This window comes from Emys orbicularis, chromosome 1, assembly GCF_028017835.1.
Source record: "Emys orbicularis isolate rEmyOrb1 chromosome 1, rEmyOrb1.hap1, whole genome shotgun sequence".
Classification (NCBI taxonomy): Eukaryota; Metazoa; Chordata; order Testudines; family Emydidae; genus Emys; species Emys orbicularis.
The window spans coordinates 309,394,002-309,421,523 of NC_088683.1; the positions used below are offsets into that span (position 1 = coordinate 309,394,002).

A 27,522-nucleotide genomic window follows, 5' to 3' on the forward strand; every position below is an offset into this window, starting at 1 on the left:
TGTCAGCAGTGTGCTAACTACAAGTTCCTATGGTGACTGAGTGATGTAAATGTTAATGAGTATAAGGGGAATAACAAGTTAGCATATTTAAAACAAGGCACCCCAAATTTAGTGGGGTGTGAAAGTATAGATAAGGAAAAGGTGTTGAAACCTTCATAAATATGTATGAACCTCAGTGGATGTCAGCATAAAACATTGTAACAGTTGTATCTTGGCCTGTGTGCCTTAGGAGATGCCAGGATGACAACCACTGGTGATAATGGACATGATAAAGTTGATGAGGAGGAGGAAGATAATGACTGACACTCCGGGGTTTCCCAGCAGGAGATGTGAGTGATGCGAGTAATAGGGCTAAACACTTTGCAGGATCTCTCTATCTGTTATTGTATTTCAGTGTTTGTGGGATTGTGTATCTATTTAGTGGATTTGTTAATAAGGGATTTGTGATAAATTACAATTGTTTCTCATGTGCTCTTTGGGTCTCACATTCTAATGATACTGGAAATAATTTTCCTGATGTTGTAGCACTCAGGAGACTGAACCCTTATTGATCACTGCAGTCTAAGAGATTAATCAATATACCAGTCCACTGCTATGATGATCAATACCCCCCACAACACACCTTTCAAGACCCAGGGGTCCTACACTTTATCCAGTGCATCAAATGCCTCAACAACTATGTGGGTGAAACCAGATAATCACTACCATCTCAAATGAAAACTCACACAGAAAAATCATAAAGGACAAAAACACCACATCACCCATAGGCAAACACTTTCCACAAAACAATCACTCCACGTTTGACCTCTCAGTCCTCATCCTCAAAGGAAACCTGTGCAACATCTTTGAAAGACGAGCCTAGCAGCTTAATTTCAGAGCTCTGCTAGACACCCAAAATCAAGGACTCAATAGAGTCACTAGTTTTCTGTCTCATTTTTACATTCTGTAACCCACTAGCTCTCCTTTGTCGGAGGACTGCTGAGATGTTAATTGACCACTTCATTTTGAATGGTTTCTTGTACCATGTGTTAACTGCTTATGCTTCACAATCTGTTAGAACATAAGAACATCCATACTGGATCAGACCAAAGGTCCATCTAGCCCAGTATCGTGTCTTCCAACAGTGGCCAATGCCAGGTGCTTCAGAGGGAATGAACAGAACAGGTAATCATCAAGTGATGCATCCCCTGTTGCTCATTCCCAGCTTCTGGCAAACAGAGGCTAGGGACACCATCCCTGCTCATCCTTGCTAATAGCCATTGATGAACCTATTCTGCATGAATTTATCTAGTTCTTTTTTGAACCCTGCTATAGTCTTGGCCTTCACAACATCCTCTGGCAAGGAGTTCCACAGGTTGACTGTGCGTTTTATGAAGAAATACTTCCTTTTGCTTGTTTTAAACCTGCTGCCTATTAATTTCATTTGGTGACCCCCTAGTTCTTGTGTTATGAGAAGGAGTAAATAACACTTCCTTATTTACTTTCTCCACACCAGTCATGACTTGATAGACCTCTATCATTTTCCCCCTTAGTCGTCTCTTTTCCAAGCTGAAAAGTTCCAGTCTTATTAATCTCTCCTCATATGGAAGCTGTTCCATAACCCTAAACATTTTTGTTGCCCTTTTCTGAACCTTTTCCAATTCAAATATATATCTTTTTTTTTGAGATGGGGTGACCACATCTGCACGCAGTATTCCAGATGTGGGCGTACCATGGATTTATATCGAGGCAATATGATACTTTCGGTCTTATTATCAATCCCTTTCTTAATGATTCCCAACAGTCTGTTCGCTTTTCTGACTGCTGCTGCACATTGAGTGGATGTTTTCAGAGAACTATCCACAATGACTCCAAGATTTCTTCCTTAAGTGGGAATAGCTAATTTAGACCCCATCATTTTATGTGGATAGTTGGGATTCCATTTTCCAATGTGCATTACTTTGCATTTATCAACATTGAATTTTATATGCCATTTTGTTGCCCAGTCACCTTGTGTTTAGCTGTGACACTCTGATTACCTTTCCCAGACGTGAAGAAGAGCTCTGTGGAGCTTGTAGAGTTGTCTCTTTCACCAACAGAAGCTATTACCTCGCCCACCTTGTCTCGTACACTAACATAGACAGTCTTGCATGCAGTAAGACTTAGGCCATGTCTATACATACAGCACTGCAGCAGCACAGCTCTACTGTTACAGCTGCGCCACTGCAGCATGTCTGGTGAAGACGCTCTATGCCGACAGGAGAGAGCTCTCCCATTGGCATAAAAAACCCACACCTGCAAGCAGCATAAGCCATGTCGGCGGGAGAAGCTTGTTCTTATGTTGGTGTAACTTACGTCACTCAGGCAGGTGGAGTGTTCATACCCCTGAGCAACATTAATAGGGCCCTACGAAATTCACAGTCCATTATGGTAAATTTCATGGCCATAGGATTTGAAAATTGGTAAATTTCATGTTTTCACGTTTAAATCTGAAATTTCATGGTGTTGTAACTGTGGAGATCCTGTAGGGGGGCTCATGGGATTGCCACCCTCACTTCTGTGCTGCCTTCAGAGCTGGACAGAGGGGATGAGGTGATGCGGAGCTATCTGCAGCCAGGAGACATACCCAAGAGCAGCCCTACAGGGAAAGAGCAAGTCCTGTCCTGCCCCAGCCCTGCCCGGACTAGCAGCTAGGAGCCCCCTTTGCTGGGGTGCTCCTAGGAACAAGGGAAGATTGGACCCACGTCTACAAGCCTCCTCCAGCTGCAGGAACCTCTGGGGCTGCTGTACAGTACCAGAGCGTCCTGCAGCAGCAGGAGGCACTCGGACGTGGGTCTGGTCTCCCCCTCGAGCAGTTGTGCAGGGGAGGGACAAATCCTGTCCCTCCACAGCCGAGCAGGAGCTAGGAGCCCTCTTTGCTCAGGCACTCGTAGGAACAAGGGGAGATCGGATTTCATAGGGAAGGACTTGTTTCATGGTCTGTGTTGCGTTTTTCACGGCTGTGAAATTGGTAGGTCCCTAGACATAAGTTTTGCTGACATAGGTGGTAATGTAGACATAGCCTTAATGGTCCAAATTCAGAGGTAATGTGGGTGTATGCGTTACACATTGGTATTTAGATGTGAGTCTAAGAAGTCTATATTGATGTACGCAAATGTACGGTAACCAACTTAGACCCCCTTTAGACTCACCTCTAAATAGGGACCTCTTTCTGTGTAACAGATGCAACAGCAGCAGAAACAATGCAAATTTCCCTACACTCTTCCACTATGGTGCTGCAGCCGTATCCTGGAAATACCACCATCGCTGATGAGCTAGAGTGGACTCTCATGAACCTCTTAGCAAGACCAGTCACTGGACCCCGTGGGGGAGAGTCTCAGCTTTCATTTTAGAAAAAAAAAATCTCTAGCCCTTTGCCCTGTGAAGTTAGCCTGGAAAATAGAAACCAAAGTAAACCCATCAGTAGGGTGGAAAGCAATCAGCCATCTGGGCTCTACTGTTGTAGCAGAAGGCTGGGTAGAGACATGCCTCCCGGCCTGTCTAGTCCCAGTCTGGAGACTGAAGAGCCAGTATTGGGAGGGAGGCTGGAAGTCTGTTTCTCTCCCTTCCCTTTTCATCAGTCAGGGATGACTCACTCCCCCACCAAAAACCTGCCTGATAAAAGCTTCCCTACCTGACCTCTCATATCAACTAGGGGATGCTGGCAGCAGTCAGAGGAACCTGCCTGAGAAAAGCTGTCTTCATTTTGAAATCAGATACATTTAAAAATCTGACAGGATAAAATACAACACAAAGAGGATCTGTACAGACATGCTACAGGCTAGTTAGCTCGGAAGAACATGGGTTCAAATAGCATTGTCACTCCCTGTAGTGAAGTACTCTGAAAGATACATGGGGCTGAAAATAAACAGAAGTTTTAAATACACACACACACACTAAACAAAAGTTACAGATACACTCGGATTCTTTTTAATAATTGAGCTACAGATACTGTATTCTTGATTAGTAGTCATCTTTAGGCTCTTTCACTACTTAAATCAGACTTTTTTCCGACAACGGCCCTTGAGATAATTAAAAATATTGGCTTTCCCTTATGGTCCACCTAAGTCAGAGTTTGGCAAACTTTAGCCTTCAGTTAATGGTCCAAGATACATCTGCCCAACTAATACTTTTAGCCAGCAGGAAATTTGCTGTTAGCATGTGTGATTTGTTGCTGGTAGATGGAAATTAGAGGTGAAGGTTGGTGTAGTTTAGTAACCTGATGGTTTATCTACTGGTATTTAATTTTCATTTGAGTGTAACAATGGGCCTGCTACTAGCACTTTCCACTGTGATGGTAGCACTGCATCTGCTAGCAGTTGCTCCTGACCCTCTCCATGCTCCAGCCCTCTTACCTGCAACCTCCCATGCATGTGTGTTCCTGCACCCTGCTTCCTACCCTGTAAGGTCTGTGTGGCAGGTCAAGGGCAGCCTGTAGTGAAAATCAAAATCATAGGTTCAAAATCTACATGTGGAAACATTTCAAACTTTAATTTTTATAATAATTAAAACAAACTTTAATCATTTTGTATAAAGAGTTTGTTTTCAGATTGGAAGTAGCCACCTCCCTTGAACCTTGGGAAAATAAGGGGTAGTAGGATTCCCTTTGAAGCCTGAAATGAAGCCCAGAAGCTTGCTTTTATGTGGTGTAGCGGGACAGAAGTTTCAGGGCAGTCAGAAAGCAACTACAGTTCTGGTCTCCTTGCAGAGATTTGACCAGAGCTGGGCTGCTAGCAAAAATCTACCACACAGATAGACACATGCTTTTAATTTTTGCTCTCCAGGCCAGATATTGTGTAATGATGGCCACATAATCAATCAATTAGTAAATCAATGGTTCTTTATCTGGTTCCTTTAAATTTAAATGTTAACCTTAAAATTGAGAGATTGTTGATTAGTTTGAAATCCTTCAAGAAATACATATATTTTATAGCTGTTAATTAATGGTGACAAATCCAGTAACATTTATTGCTAAGCCAAAGCTTAGATAGAAGGCCTTATGCAGCTTCAACAACAGCAACAAAAACTGTGCATTCAGCTAATGCTATTTAACTTGCTTAGGTTTTTTCATGTTCCTGGCAGCAACGGTTTAATTTCTGCGTAGAGTAGTTATAGTTTTTCAGGTGTCATTGGTTTATGTAAAAACAGCTGTTTGCAATAGTCCTACTACTCTAGCAATTTATTTTAATTGAGTTTTAAATTTTACTAGGATTTTTCTATCTTCCTTGCATGCTGGCTGCTTTCCGGCAGCACGCGCGTGCGCGCACACACACACACACACACACACACACAGCGAGCAAAATGGGATCTAAAAAAATTAATAGTGACAGTGTCTTCCACTGGGTTTCCCCGTACATCCTACTTTATGTGTCTGCCTTTTAGCCTTTAGACTCCTTAGGGCTGGGACAGTCTTTATATATGCATTGTAAATGCTGAATACACAGTCAATGTTTTATAAATAACAACAACCTAACAAATTACTAAAAGTCCCTAGATATTCCGGTAGCATTAGCAATTAATGATTTGACTCCCACAGGCAGTCTAAACCACAAGATCCCCTGCTATGTCAGTTTTCCCTCTTTTGGGCTTATAATTATTATAATTTATTATGAGTTAAATGCTGGCAGTGTACTTAGCTCAGGTTTAATGCTCCATTGAAGTGAATAGTGGTTTCCAAGGGGCTAGATTTTTCTGAATTTCTCCAGCAGTATATCTGGGTTCCTTGTGCGATACTGCAGTTTAATAGTTATTCTCAGTCTACTATTAGACTACATTGATACACACTGAAATCAGTATTGCACTACTGCAGAAATTTCCAGCGATGCATTTAATAGCCTTATTGGTATACTCATCCTCAGTAAATTGCATGACTTACAAATTGAGATACCGAGTAGAACTGTTCTAGCCTTGGGCACATGCCCCTCCCATGCTCCCAACCACTGGTCAGTGGTAGAGAAGAGACAGAACTTGGTTGTCATGATTATAAAAGGGGTTTTGTATTGAGACTGTGGGACACAGACAGACCCTGTAATTCTTTCAGACTTCTAGACCAATGGCTAACACACACAGCTTGTGCTGCTCAGTGTCTCTCTAGGTCCTGAAGTGGACTAAGAAGTCATGGAATGGAATCTGATCGCACTATTTGGTTCATAGTTCATGTTCCATTCTGTTATAGTACCTTCCCCACCATTTCCTTACATTCTTCTAATCCCCATTGTGGCTGTTTGAAGAAGCATGTACTTAAATTAGTGGCCAGCTTATTATGACGAGATTGAAAATGGTCTAAGCCTGTGGATGGCTAGTTATTGCGGCAGAAGTCTCACCACAATATATTGTTTTGAAGAGAAAATATGATGAGAAGCAGGATGCTGAGTTTTGCTGCTGCACACCTGATGGTCCATGGTACCTACCTTGTTCACCATCATTTACATAAGGGATAATGCTTTTAATACAGATTAAACTGCCTTTGTATCCAGGCTGCCTTTACCACAGTGACATGTCAAACATGAAAGAGTTAAGAGCAGCGGGAAAAAAACAATAGACTATCTCTACCTAAAGTTCACATCAATGTGTTGTTATTTAGGTTCTGCATCATAATCTCTAGGCTCATCTATTTTGCTAAACTGCACAAACCAGTAGGGAACTGAAAAACTTAATGATCCTTGGAGAAAACAAATGGGAACAATGTTTGCTGAAAGGACCTCCCCCATGACACACTAGTTCTACAAATGCATGCATGGCAAGGCTAAGTGTTCAAGGAAGATGGCAGGTTCGGCACAAGTTTGGACACACTGAATGAAACGTAATCTCCTTTGGTGAGAGTTGTAATATTTACCCAACGCACCTGCAGTAGAAAGCTGCACAAAAACTTTGGGAGGTGTTTTTCCCCCCAACATAAAGTAAATCAGCCCTTGATCACAGGAGTGATTCCCAACTTGAAAGAACATTACGAGGCTCAGGTTAGATACAAATTCATAACAAGAGGCATTTTGCTGCTGCAAAAAAAAAAAAAAAAAAAAAAAAAAAAACCCTGCTAATAACCGTAGTGGATGTGATTTAATTGCTCTTTAAAACTCTGCGTACTGTGAAAGTTACAGCTTTAGAGGGGCTGTTACAGAAAAGTTCCTTGTGTTAGTGTAGAATCCAATTCTGAGCCAAGAAGAACTGTTTTTATGGAGGCAGAAGAGTTTGTTGGTCTTATTTCCACTGATGGTGCCAAAGAACTTTGTAAGGAGCAGCTGACAAGTATTTCTTAATTTGTCATAGGTAACTGGGAAGATGTTGCAATAACTTTGGAAAAAATAATGACTTTTATTAGCTGGTTTGTCTTGGAAATGTCTCATCCACTAGACTAAAATCTTATCACAGATATCTCCCCTCGCCACAAGAGTGTGCAGTATAAAATGGAAATGTTACCAGCTACGCAGACCAGCAAATGAATGGGGGAAGTTTAGATGAAGTATGAGTGTTTGACAGCTTGCAGTATTCATGCTAAATAGAGTAAAATCACTGATTTAATTCTATAACATAAATGTTAAGATTAATTTCCCAATTTTTAATGACTTAAAATTTAAAATGTGGGTGTAACGAAGTATAATTCTTTAAAGTGCATAAGAGAAGCTATGAAATTGCTCTATGCAATTTTAAATTTACTTTAAAAATTCTGTGTTCTTGAAATTGTTACTTCATACAGAAGAGTTACTTCATACAGCTTTAATGACACTATTTTTAATTTCTAGGGCAATTAAAGTGCAATTACAAAGTACAGATGACAGAATTTATAAACCTCAAGATGGTTTCTTGTGATTTTCTTTTTGTTCATTTATATTTCATGAGGCTTCTGCTCTGTAAAAATCCCAACTTCTCCTATTGTAGTCATTCACGTAATTGGTACATTTCTTTGTCCATAGAGGAGTCCTACTTCACCATATACTATTGTATAGATCTACTAGTACAGTTTCAGGGTAGACTGTTCACCCGTTCTGCATTTCATACACTATATATAAAAACCTTTCTGCACTGGGGCCCCCACTCACTATTCCAACTCCAGTGAAGTCCGTTTTGGACTCCCCTATGTAACACACATCTTGCTATATCATACAGTATCGCCTTTCAGAGCGAGGAATAATTACCAGTACATGGCACCATAGTATGACTGGATTTTGCCTTAAAACATGTTTATCTTAATTGATTACTGTGAATTATTGCACAAAGAATCTGGATGATTCTGGGGCTTACTGCAAACCAAAAGCAGTTATCAATTTTTGCCCAGACAATGGTGGTTCATGCATTTTGTTTGCTCTCCCTTTGTGCGTGGCTTTGAAGATTTGGCCTTAAGGATTTTTTATGATGTTTCGTAATGATTAGTATAGATGGCACCTCTCTCAATAGGTGATGTTGTATTTGTCTTAGTGCTAAGTTGTATATATATTTTTGATGTTACACTGTTGTATATGATCAGGAGTTTTAGTCCCTCCTGTGGTGCTGGAGTTGTTACTTACAATGTCCCAATAAATCCTTTGATTTTTTTATACGTGAATATTACAGTTTCTTTACCTCCATGTTGTCAAATTTAAAGACTCTGGAATGAGTTTCAATCAGTATAATTTCTTTGTGCAGTTTTTTAAAGGGACAATATACAGGATGGGATTTATTTTAAGTCAGTAAAACTACCTCTTAGTATAACTGAAAACTACTTACAATATTAAAATGAAAAATGTTTTATACTGCACACCCTTGTGGAGGGGGGAGATATTTGTGATAGGATTTTCATCTAGTGGATGAGACATGCATGTGTTCTTCTGGGATGAAAGAAATCAACCAAATCTAAGCAAAGAAATCTCTTAAGTGGAAAATAGGAAATAATTTATCTTCAAAAGCAGATTTAGGTGTGCTCTTGATGTGCCTGTTTTACAGCCCTCTCTCTCAAATTGGGCACCCCATATTAGTGGATACTTTTGACTTTAAACTCTCTGTCTCTTAATCAGTATATATGCTTACTATATACAGAAACAGACACTATTGCAGTTAATAATTTTGACTTTTCCCAGGACCATTTATGAATTAAGTGGGCATTAATTCATCAGTAGCCAATTTTGGTGAGGTCTACTACTACAATAATGAATTCTATATTGGTATAATTATTATTGATTAATGGGCCCTACACATTAGGGGGCTGGGGCACATGACTTACGAAGAGAGGCTGAGGAAACTGGGGTTATTTAATCTGCAGAAGAGAAGAGTGAGGGGGGATTTCATAGCAGCCTTCAACTACCTGAAGGAGGGTTCCAAAGAGGATGGAGCTAGGCTGTTCTCAGTGGTGGCAGATGACAGAACAAGAAGCAATGGTTTCAAGTTGCAGTGGGGGAGGTCTAGGTTGGATATCAGGAAACACTATTTTACTAGGAGGGTGGTGAAGCACTGGAATGGGTTACCTAGGGGGGTCATGGAATCTCCACCCTTAGAGGTTTTTAAGGCCCGGATTGACAAAGCCCTGGCTGGGATGATTTAGTTGGTGTTGGTCCTACTTTGAGCAGGGGGTTGGACTAGATGACCTCCTGAGGTCTCTTCCAACCCTAATATTCTATGATTCAGCATTGTAGGGGAGGGGCAGGGCTGGGGGGGTGCCCCAGCCGGGGGGTCCTACCATGAACCAGGCTCCAGCTGCTGGTCCTGGCTGGCTGGGGAGGGAGGGACGGGACTTCCTCTTCCCCTGCAAGGGCCACTCCCGGGGCCGGGTCAGACCCACCTCTAGGAGCCTCCCCGGGCTGCAGGAAGCTCCGCAGCAGTGCTGCCTTCAGAGCCCAGCTGGATGGAGCTTCCTGCAGCCGGGGGAGGTTCCCAGAGGTGGGTCTGACCCATCCCTGGAGCGGCCTGTGCAGGGGAAGAGGAAGTCCCATCCCTGCCGGGACTAGAAGTGGGAGCCTGGTGCATAGTAGAAGCCCCCGGCTGGGGCGCCCCCCACCCCTGCCCCTCCCTGGCTCTGGGCCCAGCGCTCAGGGGCTAAAAGAGCCTTGGGCCGGCTGGGGGTGGCAGACCATGACACCCCCCTGACCCTGGGGCTTTGGGCAGTCGTCCACCTGTAAAGTCCAGCACTGCCCCCCCCCCGCAAGTGACGACCCTCCCCAGGCCCTCTTATCCTCACATCTGCAGTGCTGCTGGCAGCGGCACTAGCTTTAGAGCTGGACACAGAAGTAAGGGTGGCAATCCTGCAACTCCCCTCATCCCCCACCTATAATAGCTTTACGACCGCCCACAACCATCTTTTGGGTCGGAACCCCCATGGTTACAACACTGTGAAATTTCAGATGTAAACATCTTAAACTATGAGATTGACTATTTTAAAATCTTATGACTGTGAAATTGACTAAAATGGACCATGAATTTGGTAGGGCCCTAATCATAATGCATATACACATAGGGGGCTGAGTTTAGGTTGAATGGGCAGCTTTAATTCTGGCTAACCTAACTCTTGAGTGTTTACTTTGCAACCTTAATAATGGTCTTTTAACATAGCTTGTTTATGTAATTATATACAAATTTAGGAACTTTTAACAATATACTAAATTAATCAATGCTGTTATATTATGCCCAGCTGCCCTTGCCTTTAATTAGTTGGCTGAGTATTTGTAGGCATCATGGAAGAAGTAGTATTGAGAAGGGATCTGAAAAATAAGAGGGTCGATAATGCCCTGCTTGCATCTGCCAGTTCTTCGGGTTGGCTCTCTACTGTGGGGTGGAGGCTCTTGGGGTAAAGCTCCTGATCTAGATGCTTGTGTCAGCTCCACAGGTGGAATGAGGTGACAATGCTTCCCTGTCTGCTTCCATTCCCACCTGATCCAGTGTGTGTAATACATCACTGACATGGGTGCAGCTGTTTAGCATTCCTCTGTTCCTCAAAAAGAGCTGCTATGGTACTTGGCACAAACATTTCAAAAGAGGAGTAGATTATGTGGCGAGGTCCAAGAAAAATTGTGAGCCTCTACATCAGCACTTCCCTAGCTTTTGAGAGCGGAGTCTCCCCCCTACAGGAAAATAAAACCAATCACACTTCCCTTCAGCCCTGCCATATTGGCTAGGCAGCATAGAGGAAAGTTACATTACCGCCATTCCATGCCCCCTAGGCTGTTCCTTCCTGTAGCCATCTCCCCTCTCGGTGTTGGGGCCGACCCCTCTCGGTGAGGCGAATGGCCATAGGTCTGGGCTTCAGCCCCTTGCTGGGGCAATCAATAGTCATTTGGGCTCTGGCCGCCTGGGTGAGGCAGAGCAGGGAAACAATCTAAGGCTCGCAGCTCTTGGCTGGAGCAATCAATAACAGTTTGGGCTCTGGCCCTGTGGGTGGGGCAGAGCCAGGAAACAGTCTCCCACTCCCTGGTGTAGGCCTTCTGGCTTAGGGTGAGTTGGCGGACACCTCAGGTATGGGGTGGCAGCAGGGGGTAGGGATACCCAGGCCCATGCTACTCCACCAGGTCCCAGCTCATGCCCCTAAAAGTGGCGGATGGTCCTGCCACCGGGTCTGCAGGAGCATAACAAAACGGCTGGAGCATGCTGCCTCACTTCCCAGCAGCACAACTGGAACAAGATCTGTTTTCCCTGGACCACTTCCCACCACTCTTGGCGAGAGAATGCTCCATCACTATGGGGTTCGGCTTTTCAATCTAGTGGCCAGGCAACACTTCCTCTGGTTGCTCCCCAGGCTCCTCCATCTCCAGTGGCTGAGGTGTGCCTTCGCTTCCAGCAGCCAGGTGATGCTTCTGCAGAGGGCTTGGAGAGCTGTCTGCTTCTTTCCCTGGCCCAGCCACAACTGAACTCCAGGACACTGCTCTTCTACTTCTGGCCCTGCCCTTGCACTTCCTGTAAGGGGGGAGGGCGGGGTAGGTTTGGCTGTGCCCACCAGGGGGCGTTAACCCCTTCAGTACTGGAGGGAGGTCCTTTGGCCTTACTAGACTTCCGCTTTGGGAAATGCTCATCTACATTTTGCAGTAATCAAAAATTTGAAGTCTCCAAAACTATGGAAAAGGAATTGGCAAAAGTTTTGAGATAAATGTTGCAAAAGTTTTTTTCATCAGTTTTCCCCAGCGCTATTTGGGATCCTTCTGGAGGAAAATTACTGTATAAATCTACGTGGCTACTGACTAGGGAGAGCTGAGAGTGCCTGAAGGCAGTGAACAGATGTGTAGGCTGAGGAAGGAAGGATAAAAGAAGAGAGAAACTCAGCTAAGAGGATTTGGCCTTCTTCAAACTTCACATGACTTAGATCACAATAGGAAGGTGAATCCTATAACAAAGAGGGCTAAGAACTGAGGAATGATATGAGTGAAACCTTAACATTTATTACTCTAACTTTTATTTTATGTACTGTTTTCAAAGGTCTGCTAAAATGAGAGAAGGCTGGTTTTTAGCCCTTTTACAGGGGATTGTGTTTCTTAGGTTTAGATTCCAAAATTTTGTTCAAAAGAAGTGAACTAGATTAATTTTATTGAGCTTCTATGGAGTTTTTCAGTGCAGGCTTTATTTATAGTACCACATATGCTAGCTGAATGTTATCGAACTGGGTTTCACATAGACCACTGTAATACATTTCAAGAAGTGATAATGTCTTGTTTTTGACACCTATTTTCAGATATCACCTCTATGCTCTAAAATAAATTGAATCATTTTCAGTGTTTAGACATTTAAGGTTTCTAGAATAACAGGCCTGCCCCTGCAATAGCCACAGATAACCTAATTATCCAGCCACTTTGGGTACCGTTTGAATTAAGAATTAAAGACAGAATTAGAATCTGTTACAGTAATTAGATTCTATCTTAAACCAATTGCCCTTGGCACTTCATGGTCTAGAGAAATAAAGGCTGCTGGGTTAATGTTATTCTGCTGTTAAATATAAAAACTCATTTTAATACAAAATTTAGGCTGAGAACATCAAGATTTTCAGAAGTCAGGTAAGTCACATTTCCTGTCCCAAATTGTTATGTAATACATTATGAGCTCAGTCCAAAGCTCACTGAAGTCAATGTCATTAATGTCAGCGTTGTTTGGATCAGACCCTAATAAAACTAGAGTTCACTAAAGTTCAGATTTAAACAGGAAATCAGGAACAAAAATATTATACAATGGTGATAAAAACTTTCAGAATTTTATGACTTTGAAATGCTTGATTTCTCAACCTCATTGTTGAATTAGTTTTAATATTTAATTTCCTTGGCCAAGATTTTCATAAGTATCTAGTGATTTTGACTGCATTCATTTTTTGGGTGCCCAATTTGAGACACCTTAAAGGAATCTGGTTGTCAAAGACAGGTGCTCATCACTTTCTGAAAATCTGCCCACATCCCCTGCCCCTACACTCAGACTTCTTTTTAAAATAGAAAAGAAAAAGGAACAAAAATCCAGAGTTATTCATCTTGCAGAGCTGATCAGAAAAAGTCAGGAAGCTCCTGGCATCTTGTCTTCCTTGGCTCGTACTATAGTGACCACTCTATTGAGCTCTCCAGGAAAAGAGGAGAGTTTGTGCCTCATTACACAACTTTGTTATAATTTCACATACTACAGTTCAATTCACAAATAGCTCAGATTTTGTTTTATTCATTAAAAAACATCATTATACCACTCATCAACCAACACTGTAGCTTCCTAGCTGTCCCTCTTCAACAACCCCTCAACCTGCCCTCCAATCTAGCCTGCACCTTCCTCTCCCAAGGAAAAACAGTGTCCAAGCTATTAAAAGAGGCAGAACTACAGAACTGACATAAAGCAACTAACAATACTACTCCTGATTTCATGTTACAGCAAGTGGAAGAGAGATACCTTGGCCCTGATTCTTTCCTCTTACTCCTACCACTCTGTACCATTCAGATCATGCAAAGATGTTGGAATCTGGCCTTAGCTGGCCTGCTGAGAATTTCCCTGGCATGATTGAGGTCTATGTTGGCATACAACCAGCACAGCCAACTCCTATACCAGCTGCACCCCCAGCATAGAGGGCATGGCACCTGAGCTTCGTCAATTCTTACCTGATGTATGGTGCCTTGGGGAGCATAGTCAGCTGGCATAAATAAGAACAGCCACTAATTTATGCCAGAGCTGTTGGTCTAATTTACACTGGGGCAGGGGCCAGGGGCCAGAGTAACTTGACAATCAGGAAGCTGTAACTGTCTCTCTGATTGGCATGACCCCCATCTAACCTGTGCTGAGCAAAGTCAGTGAAGGAGAGTATCAAGGCCTTAATCTCTTTCCTTTACCCATATACCCTACAGCTCATCCATAACAGAGATAACAAAAACTCCCCAAAGCAACAGAGGTCAACATGGCCTAACTGCAAGCCACAGGAATAGAGGTACAACAGAATGACAAACAAAATGGGACCCAGAAGGCAGAGTCTCAGGGGACATGATAAATCTATTCTCTCCTGACAGAATCCCTTAATGAAGTTACATTATACTGCATTTTTAGGTCTGCCTGTGCTAATTGTACCTGTGTGGAACTGCAGAGTTAAATAATGTATAGACTAAGTCCTATAAGTAGCATGGGGAGCCTGGAGGTTGGTAAATGATAGATAAAACATCTCTTTGGTCATAAGCCATTTCCTAACTTTGCTGCGGCAGATTTTTGCAGGCAAGGGAGTGCTGGAGGAGGACAGGGTTACATTACATTGACAACTGATTGACAGTTAGTTGCACCGAAGGGCTGAGACCATTCGGATTCTTTATGGGGCTAGCATTTTTCTTTGTCCCTTTTATGTGGCAATCTGCCATGATGCACACTCACTCTACTTTGGAGATGAGGGATAACCAGATGCCACGCTGCCGCTCCACTGGTTATTATGCAGCTTCCTCCTTCCCTTTTTCCCAGAGCACATCACATTCAAGACATATTCACCGTCTCGGGGGGCTCGAATCTTCTTCCTTCAGCTTGTCTCTGCATGCATCATGATATCACACTACTAACAAGGCAACTGAGCACCATTCCATTCCTCTCACTGCTCAGTCTGTTAACTGGATTTTCGTATACATATATTTAATTTAACAGCTGTTATGATTAGGTACGATATGTAAATGAGATAGACAGGTTGCACCATATCATCCCACTTGACTTCCAGGATTACATCACAGGTTTTGTTATCAAAACATAACAAAGCCAGATTCTAGAGAGACAAGGTGGGTAAGGTAATATCTTTTGTTGGACCAATTTGTGTTGATGAGAGAGACAAGCTTTTGAGCTACACAGAGCTCTTCTTCAAGTCTGGGAAAAGTACTTGGAGCATCACAGCTAAATACAAGGTGGAACAGATTGCTTTGCAAAGGAAGTTAGCACATATTCTAAGGGACCGTTCAAGGTGGAGTGGCCTGTTAAAACCTCTGCCGTCATAGGACCAAAAAAGGGGAGGGGGGTATGAATGGGTTACAGATTGTTGTAATAAGCCATAAATCCCATGTCTCTGTTCAGTCCGTGATTTTTAGTGTCTAGCGGAGTTATGAATTTAAGCTCCCAGGCTCGTCTTTTGAAAGTGTTGTGCAGGTTTCCTTTGAGGTTGAGGATTGATAGGTTAGATATATAGTGATTGCTTTGTGAAAAGTGATCACCCACAAGTGATGTGATGTTTTTGTCTTTTTCGTTTTCCTGTGTGAGTTCATCCAAGAGCATAGTGATAGCCTGGTTTCACCCATATAATTGTTATTGGGGCATTTAGTGCACTGGATGAGGTACACCACAAGTTATGATAGGCATTTGTAGGACCCATGGATCTTGAAAGGTGTGTTGTGGGGGGTGTTGATAATTGTAGCAGTTGAGATAGGTCTGCAGGTTTTGCATCTGTTGTTCTGGCAAGGTCTGGTGCTGCTTTGAGTAGGTGTGTCCCGGTCTGTGTGGAGCTTGCTTCTGATGATGAGTTTGAAGAGGTTGGGGGGTTGTTTGAAGGCCAGAAGAGGGGGTTCAAGAAAGATTTCTTTCAGGATGGTGTCCCCATCGAGTATGGGTTGTAGTTTTTTGATGATACCCATATGGGTTCCAGTATGGGGTGGTAGGTGACAACTAGGGGCGTGGGACAGGAGAGGATTTTATTTCTATATTGAAGCAAGTTCTCTCAGGGTATTCGGGTGGCCCGTTCCATGATGTGATCTACTTCTCTGGTGGAGTGTTTTTGTTTGGTGAAGACATTTTTGAGTGTGTTACAGTGTATATCCCAGACTTCCTCCTCAAAGCATATTCTATGGTATCTGAGTGCCTGGCTGTAGATAACAGATTTCTTAGTCTGTTTGGGGTCGTTACTGGATCTATGAAGGTAGGTATCATGATCTTGTATATCGTTGTCTGTAGGGCTCCATTGATGAAGCTGATCATGGTATCCAGGAAGTTGATGCTAGTGTGGGAGTGTTCCAGAGAGAGTTTAATGGATGATAGATGTTTGTTGAAGTTATGGTGGAAATCTATGAGGGAGTTTAAGTCACCTGTCCAGAGAATGAAAATATCATTGATATATCCCTGGCATGTCATTGGCCTCATGGTGCATTTGTCCAGAAATTCTTCTTCAAGGTGAAGAAGTTAGCATATTGGGGAGCCATCCAAGTACCGATGGCTGTTCCCATGGTTTGGACAAAATGTTTGTTATTGAATGTACAATTGTTATGGGTGAGGATGAAATGGGATGACAATGTATTTGGGGTGGATATCTGAGGGTTGTCCAGTGTCTTGAAAATATTTGTAAATATTGGATCCTACACAGGCCTATCACAACATTTGGTGTACCTCATCCAGTGCACTAAATGCTTCAATAACAACTATGTGGGTGAAACCAGACAATCACTATGCTTTTGAATGAAGTCACACAGGAAAATGATTAAAGACAAAAACGCCCTATCACCCCTCACAAAGCAATCACTCTATATCTGACTTATTAGGCCTCATCCTCAAAGGAAACCTGCACAACATTTTCAAAGGACAAGCCTGGGAGCTTAAATTCATAACTCCGCTAGACACTAAAAATCATGGACTGAACAGAAACACTGGATTTATGGCTTATTACAACAATCTGTAACCCATTAATCCCCCCACTTTTGGTCCTATGACTGCAGAGGTTTTAACAGGCCACTCCATCTTGAAAGGTCCCTTAGAATATGTGCTACCTACCTATGAAAAACAATCTGCTCCACCTTATATTTAGCTGTGATGCTCCAAGTACCTTTCCCAGACTTGAAGAAGAGCTCTGTGTAGCTCAAAAGCTTGTCTCTCTCTTCAACAGAAGTTGGTCCAATAAAGATATTACCTTACCCATCTTGTCTTTCTAATATCCTGGGACCAACACAGCTACAACACTGCATAAAGCAAGATTCTGTAATTTTCAGTCATGCCACACTTCATTGCTTTCTAATAAACATAGGCATCATGTTATACAAAGAATAAGGGCCGTGTTATTATCAGTTATTATTAGTACACTATCATAACACAGAAAATGTGTGGATCAAATGATCATTGGTGGGAGAAAAAACTCTAGATGGTTAAATGCTACTGAATTTTTTATTTGTATAGTGCTTTCTATTACCACGATGGGTGTTTATAATTCTTGAAACAGCATGATAGAAAGGAAACAAACAAACAAAAAACCCTCCAAGAGTTTTGAAAGGGAACATAATCACTTGTGTTTCAGGGCATAAACCAACCTTTAACTAATGGGGATTGAGAAGAAGCTTTCCGTGTGAGCAGTTTATTCCATAATTGCTTTCTTTGTGAAGCAACTAGTATTGGCCACTGTCAGTCAGAGTACTGGACTAGATGGATCACTGGCCTGACCCAGTCTGGCAATTCCTATGTTCCTATGAATTTGTGATTAACATAGTTTAAAATATACACTTTTCTGTGCATTCTGTACACAGGGGTAGGTGTATAGGTGACATCCATGAGGAAATCCCTCATACTGCAAGGCACAAAGGCCCAGATCCTGCCCACTCAGCATGCAGTGGCACTGCACTGGATCCATGTGTCTCGGGCCCTTGGTGACCATGGAGGAGCAGATAGGCTTTGCCTCAAAAACAAACAAACAAAACAAAAAACAAAACAAAAAAGCAACCCTGCTGTAAACAAGTCATAGCGATAAGGTGTCAGGAACAATTGAATTACAGCAAAATCAGAGAGCTCTTTTTTCAGTCCTGATCATTTGCTCTTTCATGGTGTCAAGGTAGTAGGGGATATCAGTACTGAAAACAAGCACATCTATAGAAGAAACTTGAATACAACAGTTTTGACTTTGTTGTGTGTTCTTTCACTGCAGAGTGCTGCTCAATATTTCTCCACTTGCCATTGTCACTGGTGATTTTTATCATATAATTACAATATTACACCATATCTAATATTATGGCAAACAAAATCTTGCAGCCTGGGATACAATTTTAATCTGTAATATATTTGTCAAGTCTTTAAAAAACCAGGAATCTATAATTATGTGTTGAAATGTTGCCTCACTTACCAACAGATATGGTCCAAACAGCAATTATTTTTGTGAAAGCCTTAGTTCTGGAGTTAAAGCGGCTGTGATGGATGGGATTTCGTATGGCAATATAGCGATCCAGAGAGATGGCACAGAGGTGCATGATGGAGGCAGTGGAGAAAAGCACATCCAAATAGATCCAGACAGCACAGAGTTTTGTAGGCAGAGGCCATGTATATCCTGCAAAGGAGAAAGTTAGCATCAGCTAAACAGAGTATAAATGGATGGATGAATTGCTTATAACTTTACCAAACTTAACCATTGGGGCTGAGATGTTGTTGGCCTGCTTTCTGGCTCAGGCTGATTCTATATACATAGGCATTTCTGAGAAAGATGTTAGGGAAAAATAGGCAGTTTTGTCAACGTAAACCCATTTCTCCAGTTTTCTTTGAAGAGCTCTAGCACCTGCAGGGTTTGGAGCAAATTTAGCAGGGGGATGGTCCTGGGAGCAGAGAAATGCATTTAGTTTTTCCTGTGAAAATACATACCGATTAGACCAAGTTATAAGAAAATTGGCCTTTGCTCATGGTCAGTAGATCTTATGAGAGGCCTGCTGCTAAAATCTCTGAAAGTTCCATTTGCACTAAGCATGCTCCAGTCCCACGGTGCTAACCACACTGAAGGTCCCAGGCAGAGAACTAGAGCTCCAGATGGGGATGATGTGGAAGTTATAGCAGCAGCTGCTGCTACCCCTTTGGCACAGGGCAGAGTTTCCTAAAGTGTGTGTGGCATTTGAAGGACTAGCTGGGGGTGTGTGGAACAGGGGCAGTGCAAGTTTCCCCATGTTGTCCTGCTAACATGACAGGGTGGAAGGGGAATGCAATTGGCTTAATTTTTCTGAAGTGTGTCTCAGTTTTCAGTCTGAGAAATACTGGTCAAAGAGCATAAAGTGAGTGGAAGCTGAAGGGAATATAGCTCTCCCTTCCACTAAAACCATAGGAAGAACTCCTCTGCTCTCCCTCTTTCTTGGCTGGAGCAGTGAGAGCTCCCCTTCCTGTTTCAATGTGCTCTGCCCACCAGGGAAGGTGTGCTGAGTGCTAGGGGGAGACAGTGAGTTCTAGTCTCAGCTCTTCCACTGTACACTTCATGGTCCTTGTTATTAAGCAAGGCCTTCCCCAACCTGAGGAGGCAGGCAAGTATCATTCCTTCATATTACAGATGGGATAACTGAGAAGTATCATGAGGTCTTTTGTGACAGTGTTGAGAATAGAACCAAGACACCGGATTCTGTGCTGCGCTTCTCAGAAAGTGTCGTATAGAGAAATGGGGAGGAAAGTTGGTTTTAAATCACCTTTGTACCTCCCAGAGTCTGGGCTACTCTAAGAGCTGGGTCCATCCCCAACATAAATTAGGGGTCCCAGAGACTGCTCTAATTTACAGCCTTACACAGATGCCCATGGGATTCCTCACAGCTCAGAACTGCTGCAGCACAGAGCTTTGCCTCCTTCCCCTGGCATGCCCCTATGCTGAGGGCTGCAAGAATGTGAAGAGTAGGGCCAGAGGCCCAGCCCTGGAGGAATTCCCCAAGTGGCCACTCTGCAGCCTTTACAGCCCCTATATACCATTCTGGGGACCAGAATTTGTCCGTAGATTTAATATGGTGGACTCAAGTTTCAGCCACTTAGCCACAATACTTTTCTGAAGGGATGTGCCAAATTTATGTGTTTGGCTGTGCATATTCCCCTCCAGAGCCAGGAATATAACCCCAGGTTCTGGATTCCCAGTATTCCCCCGCTGTCCAGCAAACAGTTATCTAACATTGGCGAAACGTGTCACATTCTTCTCTAGTGCCTGGTCCCCATAAAGAGTAACGTCCTCCTCCTACTACTACCAGTTACTTCTTCAACAGAAGCAGTAGAGATCTGTGCAGTGGATTGAAAGGTCCTGGGCTTCAACTCTACTAATGCTATGTGTAGAGGAACAAGTTTCCACATGAAGGAATATCCCTTTGTCTTGTGTTCAAGGCACTGGACTGCTATGTAGGAGAGCTGCGTTCTGCTCCTGCTTCTGCTACAGACTTCCCAAGGGATGTTGGACAAAATGTTATTGTAATGACTACGCACAAGGAGGTTGAGTTAAAGCTGCCTGGGCAGAATTTATTTTTGTCATTTCTTATCTTTTTAATCCTTGACTTTGCAACCTTAACATTCTTTTAATGGATTTTTTTGGGTATGTATCTATAGAAAATCATAGAAGGGCCATTTTTTGTGTGAAGGTAATTGTATAGCACAAGTACAAAAGGGACCCAATCCCTGTTTGAGTCCTGGCCGATATTGAAATACAAATAATATTGTATGTATGTTAATACACACCCACACCCACACTTCAAATTGAGGTCCAAACCACATTCAAATCTGCATTTCAACCATTTCTCCAACACTCTAAAGTTTAGAGCGTTCATATCCAGGCTTTTGATCTGGGGTGCTAGTAATTTATACGTAGAGGGGGCATTCAGACCTAAGGGATCATTTCTGTTCCCACTTAAACCAATGGCCAAACTCTTACTGACTTAATCTGGAATTAGATGAGACTCTAAAAGTCTGAAATAGTGCTGAGCAACTCTCCAGGTGCTGAGTGCCCTGATGATGGGAGTTTAAGGTGCTGGCTCCTTATAGGATTGAGCTCTTAAAGCCAGATTATCAGTGGTATTTAGGTGCCCAACTCCCATTGATTTTGAGGATCTGGGCCATAATGACTTCTGGTTTGAGTTCAGTGCAAATAGCACCAGAAGTGCTTTGATGCCTGGGATAATATGATCACAGGTTAATGGGAGTCTGGAAACTGGCTGATTCCTGGCCTTTTGCCTCTGATAGTTGGGGTGAAGTTCTTAGTTCTGGTTGGGTAGGGGGGTTCTCTAGAATAAACGGTTTGCTGGTCATTGTGATGCTGATAATGTATCATGCTGATGCTGCATTTCTAGGAAAGCTCATGCCAGAATGACTGAGTGATTTTTCAAAGGCATGTATCCTGGAAAGGGATCTTTCCTCTGGCAAAAGACATCACACTGCAAAGGAGAAAAGAGAGAGGAAAAAATAGAGAAGAAGCAAAGTGAGAGTCCTTCCCTGTCAAATGGAGGGGACGGAGTTTTTCTCCTTTGCAGTGATCATGCAGCTGCCCTCCTATTGCTATGTGTGTATTAAGGGTGCATTTGACCATGTAAATATTGCAATTAAAATAAATGAATGGTCACAATTTAATATGGATTTCTGAGCAGAGGCAGGGATTAGCTTCCTCAGTGGCAGGGACTGGCCAGCAGGAGTCTCTGTTGCATGTGTCAGTGAACCATCCAGGGCTTGAGTCTTTCACTTATCTCACAAATCAAGCAATTACTGCGTCTCTGGCACTATTTTTCATTAGCTTCCCCACTACCAAAGGTAATGATACTACTGATACAATCAGTCACAGACCCATGCCAATTCCAAACCTAATTTGATAATACTATTTAGGGTAGTTTGTCTAGATCACAGGGAAAGTGAAAGAGGGAGATTTGGAAATAAACTCTTATATTGCTGTTTCCTAATAAAATCTTCCTAAAGTTACAGTTTAGTGGCTGATGATTTAGCTTATTGAAACAAGCCTAGAAGCTATTTCATCTCATGTCTCTTCTCTTCTTGTATTGGGTATTTTTCTAAGTTTTGAAGGAAAATTACACAAAAATAGGAACATATTTTCATTTAACACTTGGGCTGCTGCTTTTCAACCTTCTCTGCTGTGTAACAGAGGCTGCTGAGGATTTTGGTCAAAATAACAAACTTCCGTTACCAATCTCAATAAACAGTGTCACAATTCAATTTACACTTTCAAATTACTCATTAGAATACATAGATAAAGATCTTGATATTTGATTATTAATTTGTAAATGTTACTAACAATTGGGCACAATTAAGTCTATCTACTTTTCAGCCTCCTTCAAAACACTTATTCCAACATTTCATGGTAGCTAATGAAATTTAAAGGTAGACCTGTAAATAAGGATCTCAGTGGAAAGATAATTATTTAGAATTGCAATGCTTGATTAAAAAAATGAAATAAAATTAAAAATAGAGGCAGGCTATTTTAACTCTGAGGGCACCAAGTCATTAATGCTTCTGTGCCTATTTGCAGAGCAAAGTAATTGACAGGACATTACTTACTTATTAGTAACACCGAAAACTATGCGTCAAAGATAAAACTGATACAACAGAAAGGACACAATATCTGATAGAAATTATAAGACAATTCCATCAGAATCAAAGTGGCAAATTGACATTTTGGACTGTGTTTAAAATGTCCATACTTAAAAGTTAAAACTAAATAAACATGTAAATATTGCATCTGTTCTTTACATACATTTACCCCTTATAGTTATTTTTTACCTTGCACAGGGAGGTGGAAAGAATATACCTTAAAACTAGCCTGTATTTACATTTTCCTGAAAATAACAGTGTGTGCATGCAATTTTAAAAAAGCTACTCAATGTATGCAATAGGTTAGACAGGTGATACTCACCATACAGTATGGTTAACATTGACACAGGCATGACAAGGAAACCCAACAGCATATCAGCTATTGCAAGTGACATTAGAAAATAATTAGTGGCATTCTGTAGCTTTTTCTCCAGTGACACAGCCATGATAACAAGAATATTTCCAGCAATGGTTAGAACAATCACTATAACTGTCAGCAGAGCTGGCCAGTTTTTCTCTGGAAGATGAAATAGTGATGAATAACACGGCGGAGTCAAGCTACCTTCACATGAAAGATTAGTCAGGTTTTCGGAGTCCACAGTCAAGTTAAACAGATGAGATGCATTAACCTCTCCAGGCACAAAAACATTTTTGTAGAGTCTTCGCTCATGATTTAATTGGATTAAGGAGTTTGCAGTTGGGTTCTCCTCATCACAAAGAATATCCATTGCTAAATCTGAAACCGGGGAGGATGTACAGTGAAAAAACAGAAAGTTATAACCCTTTGTCACCATCAGGCTTTATATTCCTCTGTTCAAAGCTGATGCTGGTGGAAAGAAGGGACTCTTTTTTTGTTGATTGTTTTTCATCATTAATATGACTGAGAAAACTGATGGAGTTATTCTGGTTGCTCAAATACTGTTATTTTCAGTTTCAGGTAGTCCAATATCAGCATCTGTTAAAAATCCAGTAGAAAAGCAAAACTAACTTACAGGCTAGAAAATGTGGACTCGAGGCTTCAGAGAGCAAAAACATTGGCCAAAAAACTTTTGCAACCACCAGGACTCCCTTCTGTAGCTACATCCTATTGCTATTGGTAACTGTAATCACACAGTTTTAAACACAGCAGTATGAAAATAGCTTGCCATACAAAACAGCAAAGCTCTCTGTGCTCTGCGTTAAGAAAGTTGATTAAAGATTCCATTCAGCATCTTACTCTCACAATAATTAGATATGCTCTTATTTATAGTTCATCTTCAATATTATGGCTGATAGTCTCTGTCTTCTGTCATATTACAATATCATTTTAAGTCTCATACCAAAATTACAAGTAATGTTCCATATTGATTTTAATATGTAATTGTAATGATTACTTTTTAGCCCAGCATGGCTTCAAAATAGAAATAAAATGACTAAGTACTACAAGTATAAAAAAAATACAAGATAAGGTAAGACTTACATTGTACTTCAGAGCCCACACTCAAAGTGCATTAGAGTCACTTTGTACCCTGCTTTATTGTATCCTTCACTGTGTTATCCACTTTTGTGTCCTTTCTCTTCAGTCTCTACAAAAATGATTGTATTTTGATTACAGTTTTGTTGACTTCTAGACTGTACATTAGAGTGAAGCCAGTTCCTGTGCTGCGAGTCTTGTTCTTTTCTTCTGAGAGATGGGCAGCTTGCTGTCTCTTTCCTTGCGCTTTCCCCCCCTCCCTCCCCAAAGGCAAACTACATTTAAAATAATAATAATATTAGAGCCCTTCTCAAAGTGACACAAAAGAAATCACACCAATAGAAGGAGCAGTCTCCACAAAGGGATTACTGATTTCAACAGGAATGTAATTTCTTGCTCACTGCCTTGTTCAGTTTGTCAGACCTCCCACTAGCTAGATGTCATAAACTGCAAGGTAGCAACAGCAAAGGAGGGCAGACCAAATAGGGTATTTTTTTAATAAATACCAGCTTTTTCACTTTATCATTTGGAGGGCTTAGTTTAAAAAAAATTACATTTTTCATTAGTATAGGATGCTGGGTAAAGCAGCTGCACGTGCTGATAATATTTTACAAGGTGAAGTTTTTAGGAAGGCAATAAATAAGTCTCGTAATGGTACATGCTGGTAAAATTGTAAACATACAGCTTTTTCCATCCTAAAGGTTGCAGCTTTTATGCTAACCCTAAACTGAATTAGTAACATTTAGATTTTTATAATTTTATTTCTGGGTCTTCACTGATGTCATAACCAACTTGCCAACAGATATTTATTATATATATGTAATATATATATCTTGATAATAAATATAATACATATAACATATATATCCTGATGACAACACTGCATATATACCCTGATGTCACTTTTATTTGTCAAGAGCTGGAAACTACAATTAACCTCAATAACCTGTTTGAAAGAAAAGCATTCCAAGTGAAGTAATCCGCTCAGGTAAACACTGTCTAGATTAAATAGTGAAAATAAATGGTCTTCCAGGATTACGGCCTATTCCTTTGTAACGTTTGTACCAGGATGCCTGTGGGGAAACTAGCTAACTGATAATGAGACGTTTGAGGGTAACTGAGAATAATTTATGTGTTATGTTGAAAATAAAACAAGCTACCTATTTGATGTGGCCAATTACCACCTTACTAACGTATAGCATCCCTTCCCCCCTACTCTCTGTCTGTAGATTGAGCTCTTCCAGCCAGGGCTTGTACCTTCTTCTATCTAGGTTCTTATATGGCCCTCATCACCATAGTATGTGAGTACCTTACAATCACTGGTCAATTTTATCCTCACAGCACTCCATTTTCCAGAAGGGAGACTGAGGCACAGAGTAGATTAAGTGTTTTGTTCAAGGTTGCACAAGAAGCCTGTAGCTGAGTCCAGCTTTGCACTCAGTTCTTCTAAGTCATATCCCAGTACTCTAGCCCCAAGACAATCCCTCATTCTCCCTTCCCTGTTTGGAAGTGCCACTGGAAACAGATTATGCATCATTATTTTGTGTTTATCTAAAGATAACTTAGATTATTTATCTAAAGACCTCTGGCTTCCTTTGCATGTGTTAAAATCATGGGAACTGATCCAATGAGGCAATAGGGAGCCTTTAAGCCATGTGGTGCAGTGGCAGCACCCTTAGTTCTAGCACCTATGCCTCTACTCAGCTAAAAGTAGAGCACTTCCTGCTTTAAATCTGTGTAACAAACTTACAGTATTGACTACAGCAGCAAAGCCCATCTGTTTTCTTTGATATTTAGGTATGGTGTGGGTGGCATTTGGAGGATTTTTTTTTTACCTTGATCTGGGTTGTTACTAGTTGGCATTCATTATTATTTTTATTAGTGATTGTTGGAGCAGGCTATTCCAACTGTTGTGGAGGACTGATAGCTGTGAATGGTTGTCTAAGAGATGGGGGAAAGCCGACTGCTGCAGAGGAGCATGTGGATCGGACAGAGACTTCTCTTAGAGGAGAGTCTAATGATAGAGAATCTCCAGGTTCTAGTCAGGAGGAGAGGATGGAGGAGGATAATGTAAGGGCCAGATCAGATGACAAACATTCACATAAAAAAGAATCGGACACATCAGAAAAGGGCAGACAAACAGTGACAAGTTTTTAAAGTGCTTGTATATAAATGCTAGAAGTCTAAATAATAAGATGGGTGAACTAGAGTGCTTCGTGATAAAGGAGGATATTGATATAATAGGCATCACAGAAACCTGGTGGACTGAGGACAATCAATGGGACACAATCATTCCAGGGTACAAAATATATTGGAAGGACAGAACAGGTCGTGGGGGGTGGTGGGGTGGCAATATATGTGAAAGAAAATGTAGAATCAACTGAAGTAAAAATCTTAAGTGAATCCACATGTTCCATTGAATCTCTATGGATAGTAATTTCATGCTCTAAGAAGAATATAACATTAGGGATCTATTATCAACCACCTGATCAAGACAGTGATAGTGATGATGAAATGCTAAGGGAAATTAGAGAGGCTATCAAAATTAAGAATTCAATAATAGTGGGGGATTTCAATTATCCCCATATTGACTAGGAACATGTCACCTCAGGATGAAATGCAGAGACAAAAATTCTCGATACTTTAAATGACTGCTTCTTGGAGCAGCTGGTACGGGAACCCACAAGGGAGGAGACAACTCTTGATTTAGTCCTGAGTGGAGCGCAGGATCTGGTCCAAGAGGTAACCATAACAGGACCACTTGGAAATAGTGACCATAATATAATAACATTTAACATCCCTGTGGTGGGAAGAACACCTCAACAGCCCAACACTGTGGCATTTAATTTCAGAAAGGGGAACTATGCAAAAATGTGGGAGTTAGTTAAACAGAAATTAAAAGGTACAGTGACTAAAGTGAAATCCCTGCAAGCTGCATGGATGCTTTTCAAAGACACCATAATAGAGGCCCAACTTAAATGTATACCCCAAATTAAAAAACACAGTAAAAGAACTAAAAAAGATCCACAGTGGCTTAACAACCATGTAAAAGAAGCAGTGAGAGATAAAAAGGCATCTTTTAAAAAGTGGAAGTCAAATCCTAGTGAGGTAAATAGAAAGGAACACAAACACTGCCTAATTAAGTGTAAAAATGTAATAAGAAAAGCCAAAGAGGAATTTGAAGAACGGCTAGCCAAAAACTCAAAAGGTAATAACAAAATGTTTTTTAAGTACATCAGAAGCAGGAAGCCTGCTAAACAACCAGTGGGGTCCCTGGATGATCGAGATACAAAAGGAGCGCTTAAAGACGATAAAGTCATTGCGGAGAAACTAAATGGATTCTTTGCTTCAGTCTTCACGGCTGAGGATGTTAGGGAGATTCCCAAACCTGAGCCGGCTTTTGCAGG

The 27,522-nt window shown here is 41.5% G+C and overlaps 1 protein-coding gene across 1 annotated transcript in view; it reads right to left on the minus strand.

Moving 5' to 3' along the window:
• Positions 1–23,456, minus strand: part of HTR2A (5-hydroxytryptamine receptor 2A) — a 43,423-nt gene extending 19,967 nt beyond the window's left edge. Inside the window, exons 1-2 of the mRNA XM_065423296.1 lie at positions 22,985–23,456; positions 18,476–18,676 (exon numbers count right to left, since the gene is read on the minus strand). Coding sequence (XP_065279368.1) covers positions 18,476–18,676; positions 22,985–23,456 — 673 coding nt within the window. The remainder of the gene's footprint in view (positions 1–18,475; positions 18,677–22,984) is intronic.
• Between the last annotated feature and the right edge of the window lie 4,066 nt (positions 23,457–27,522).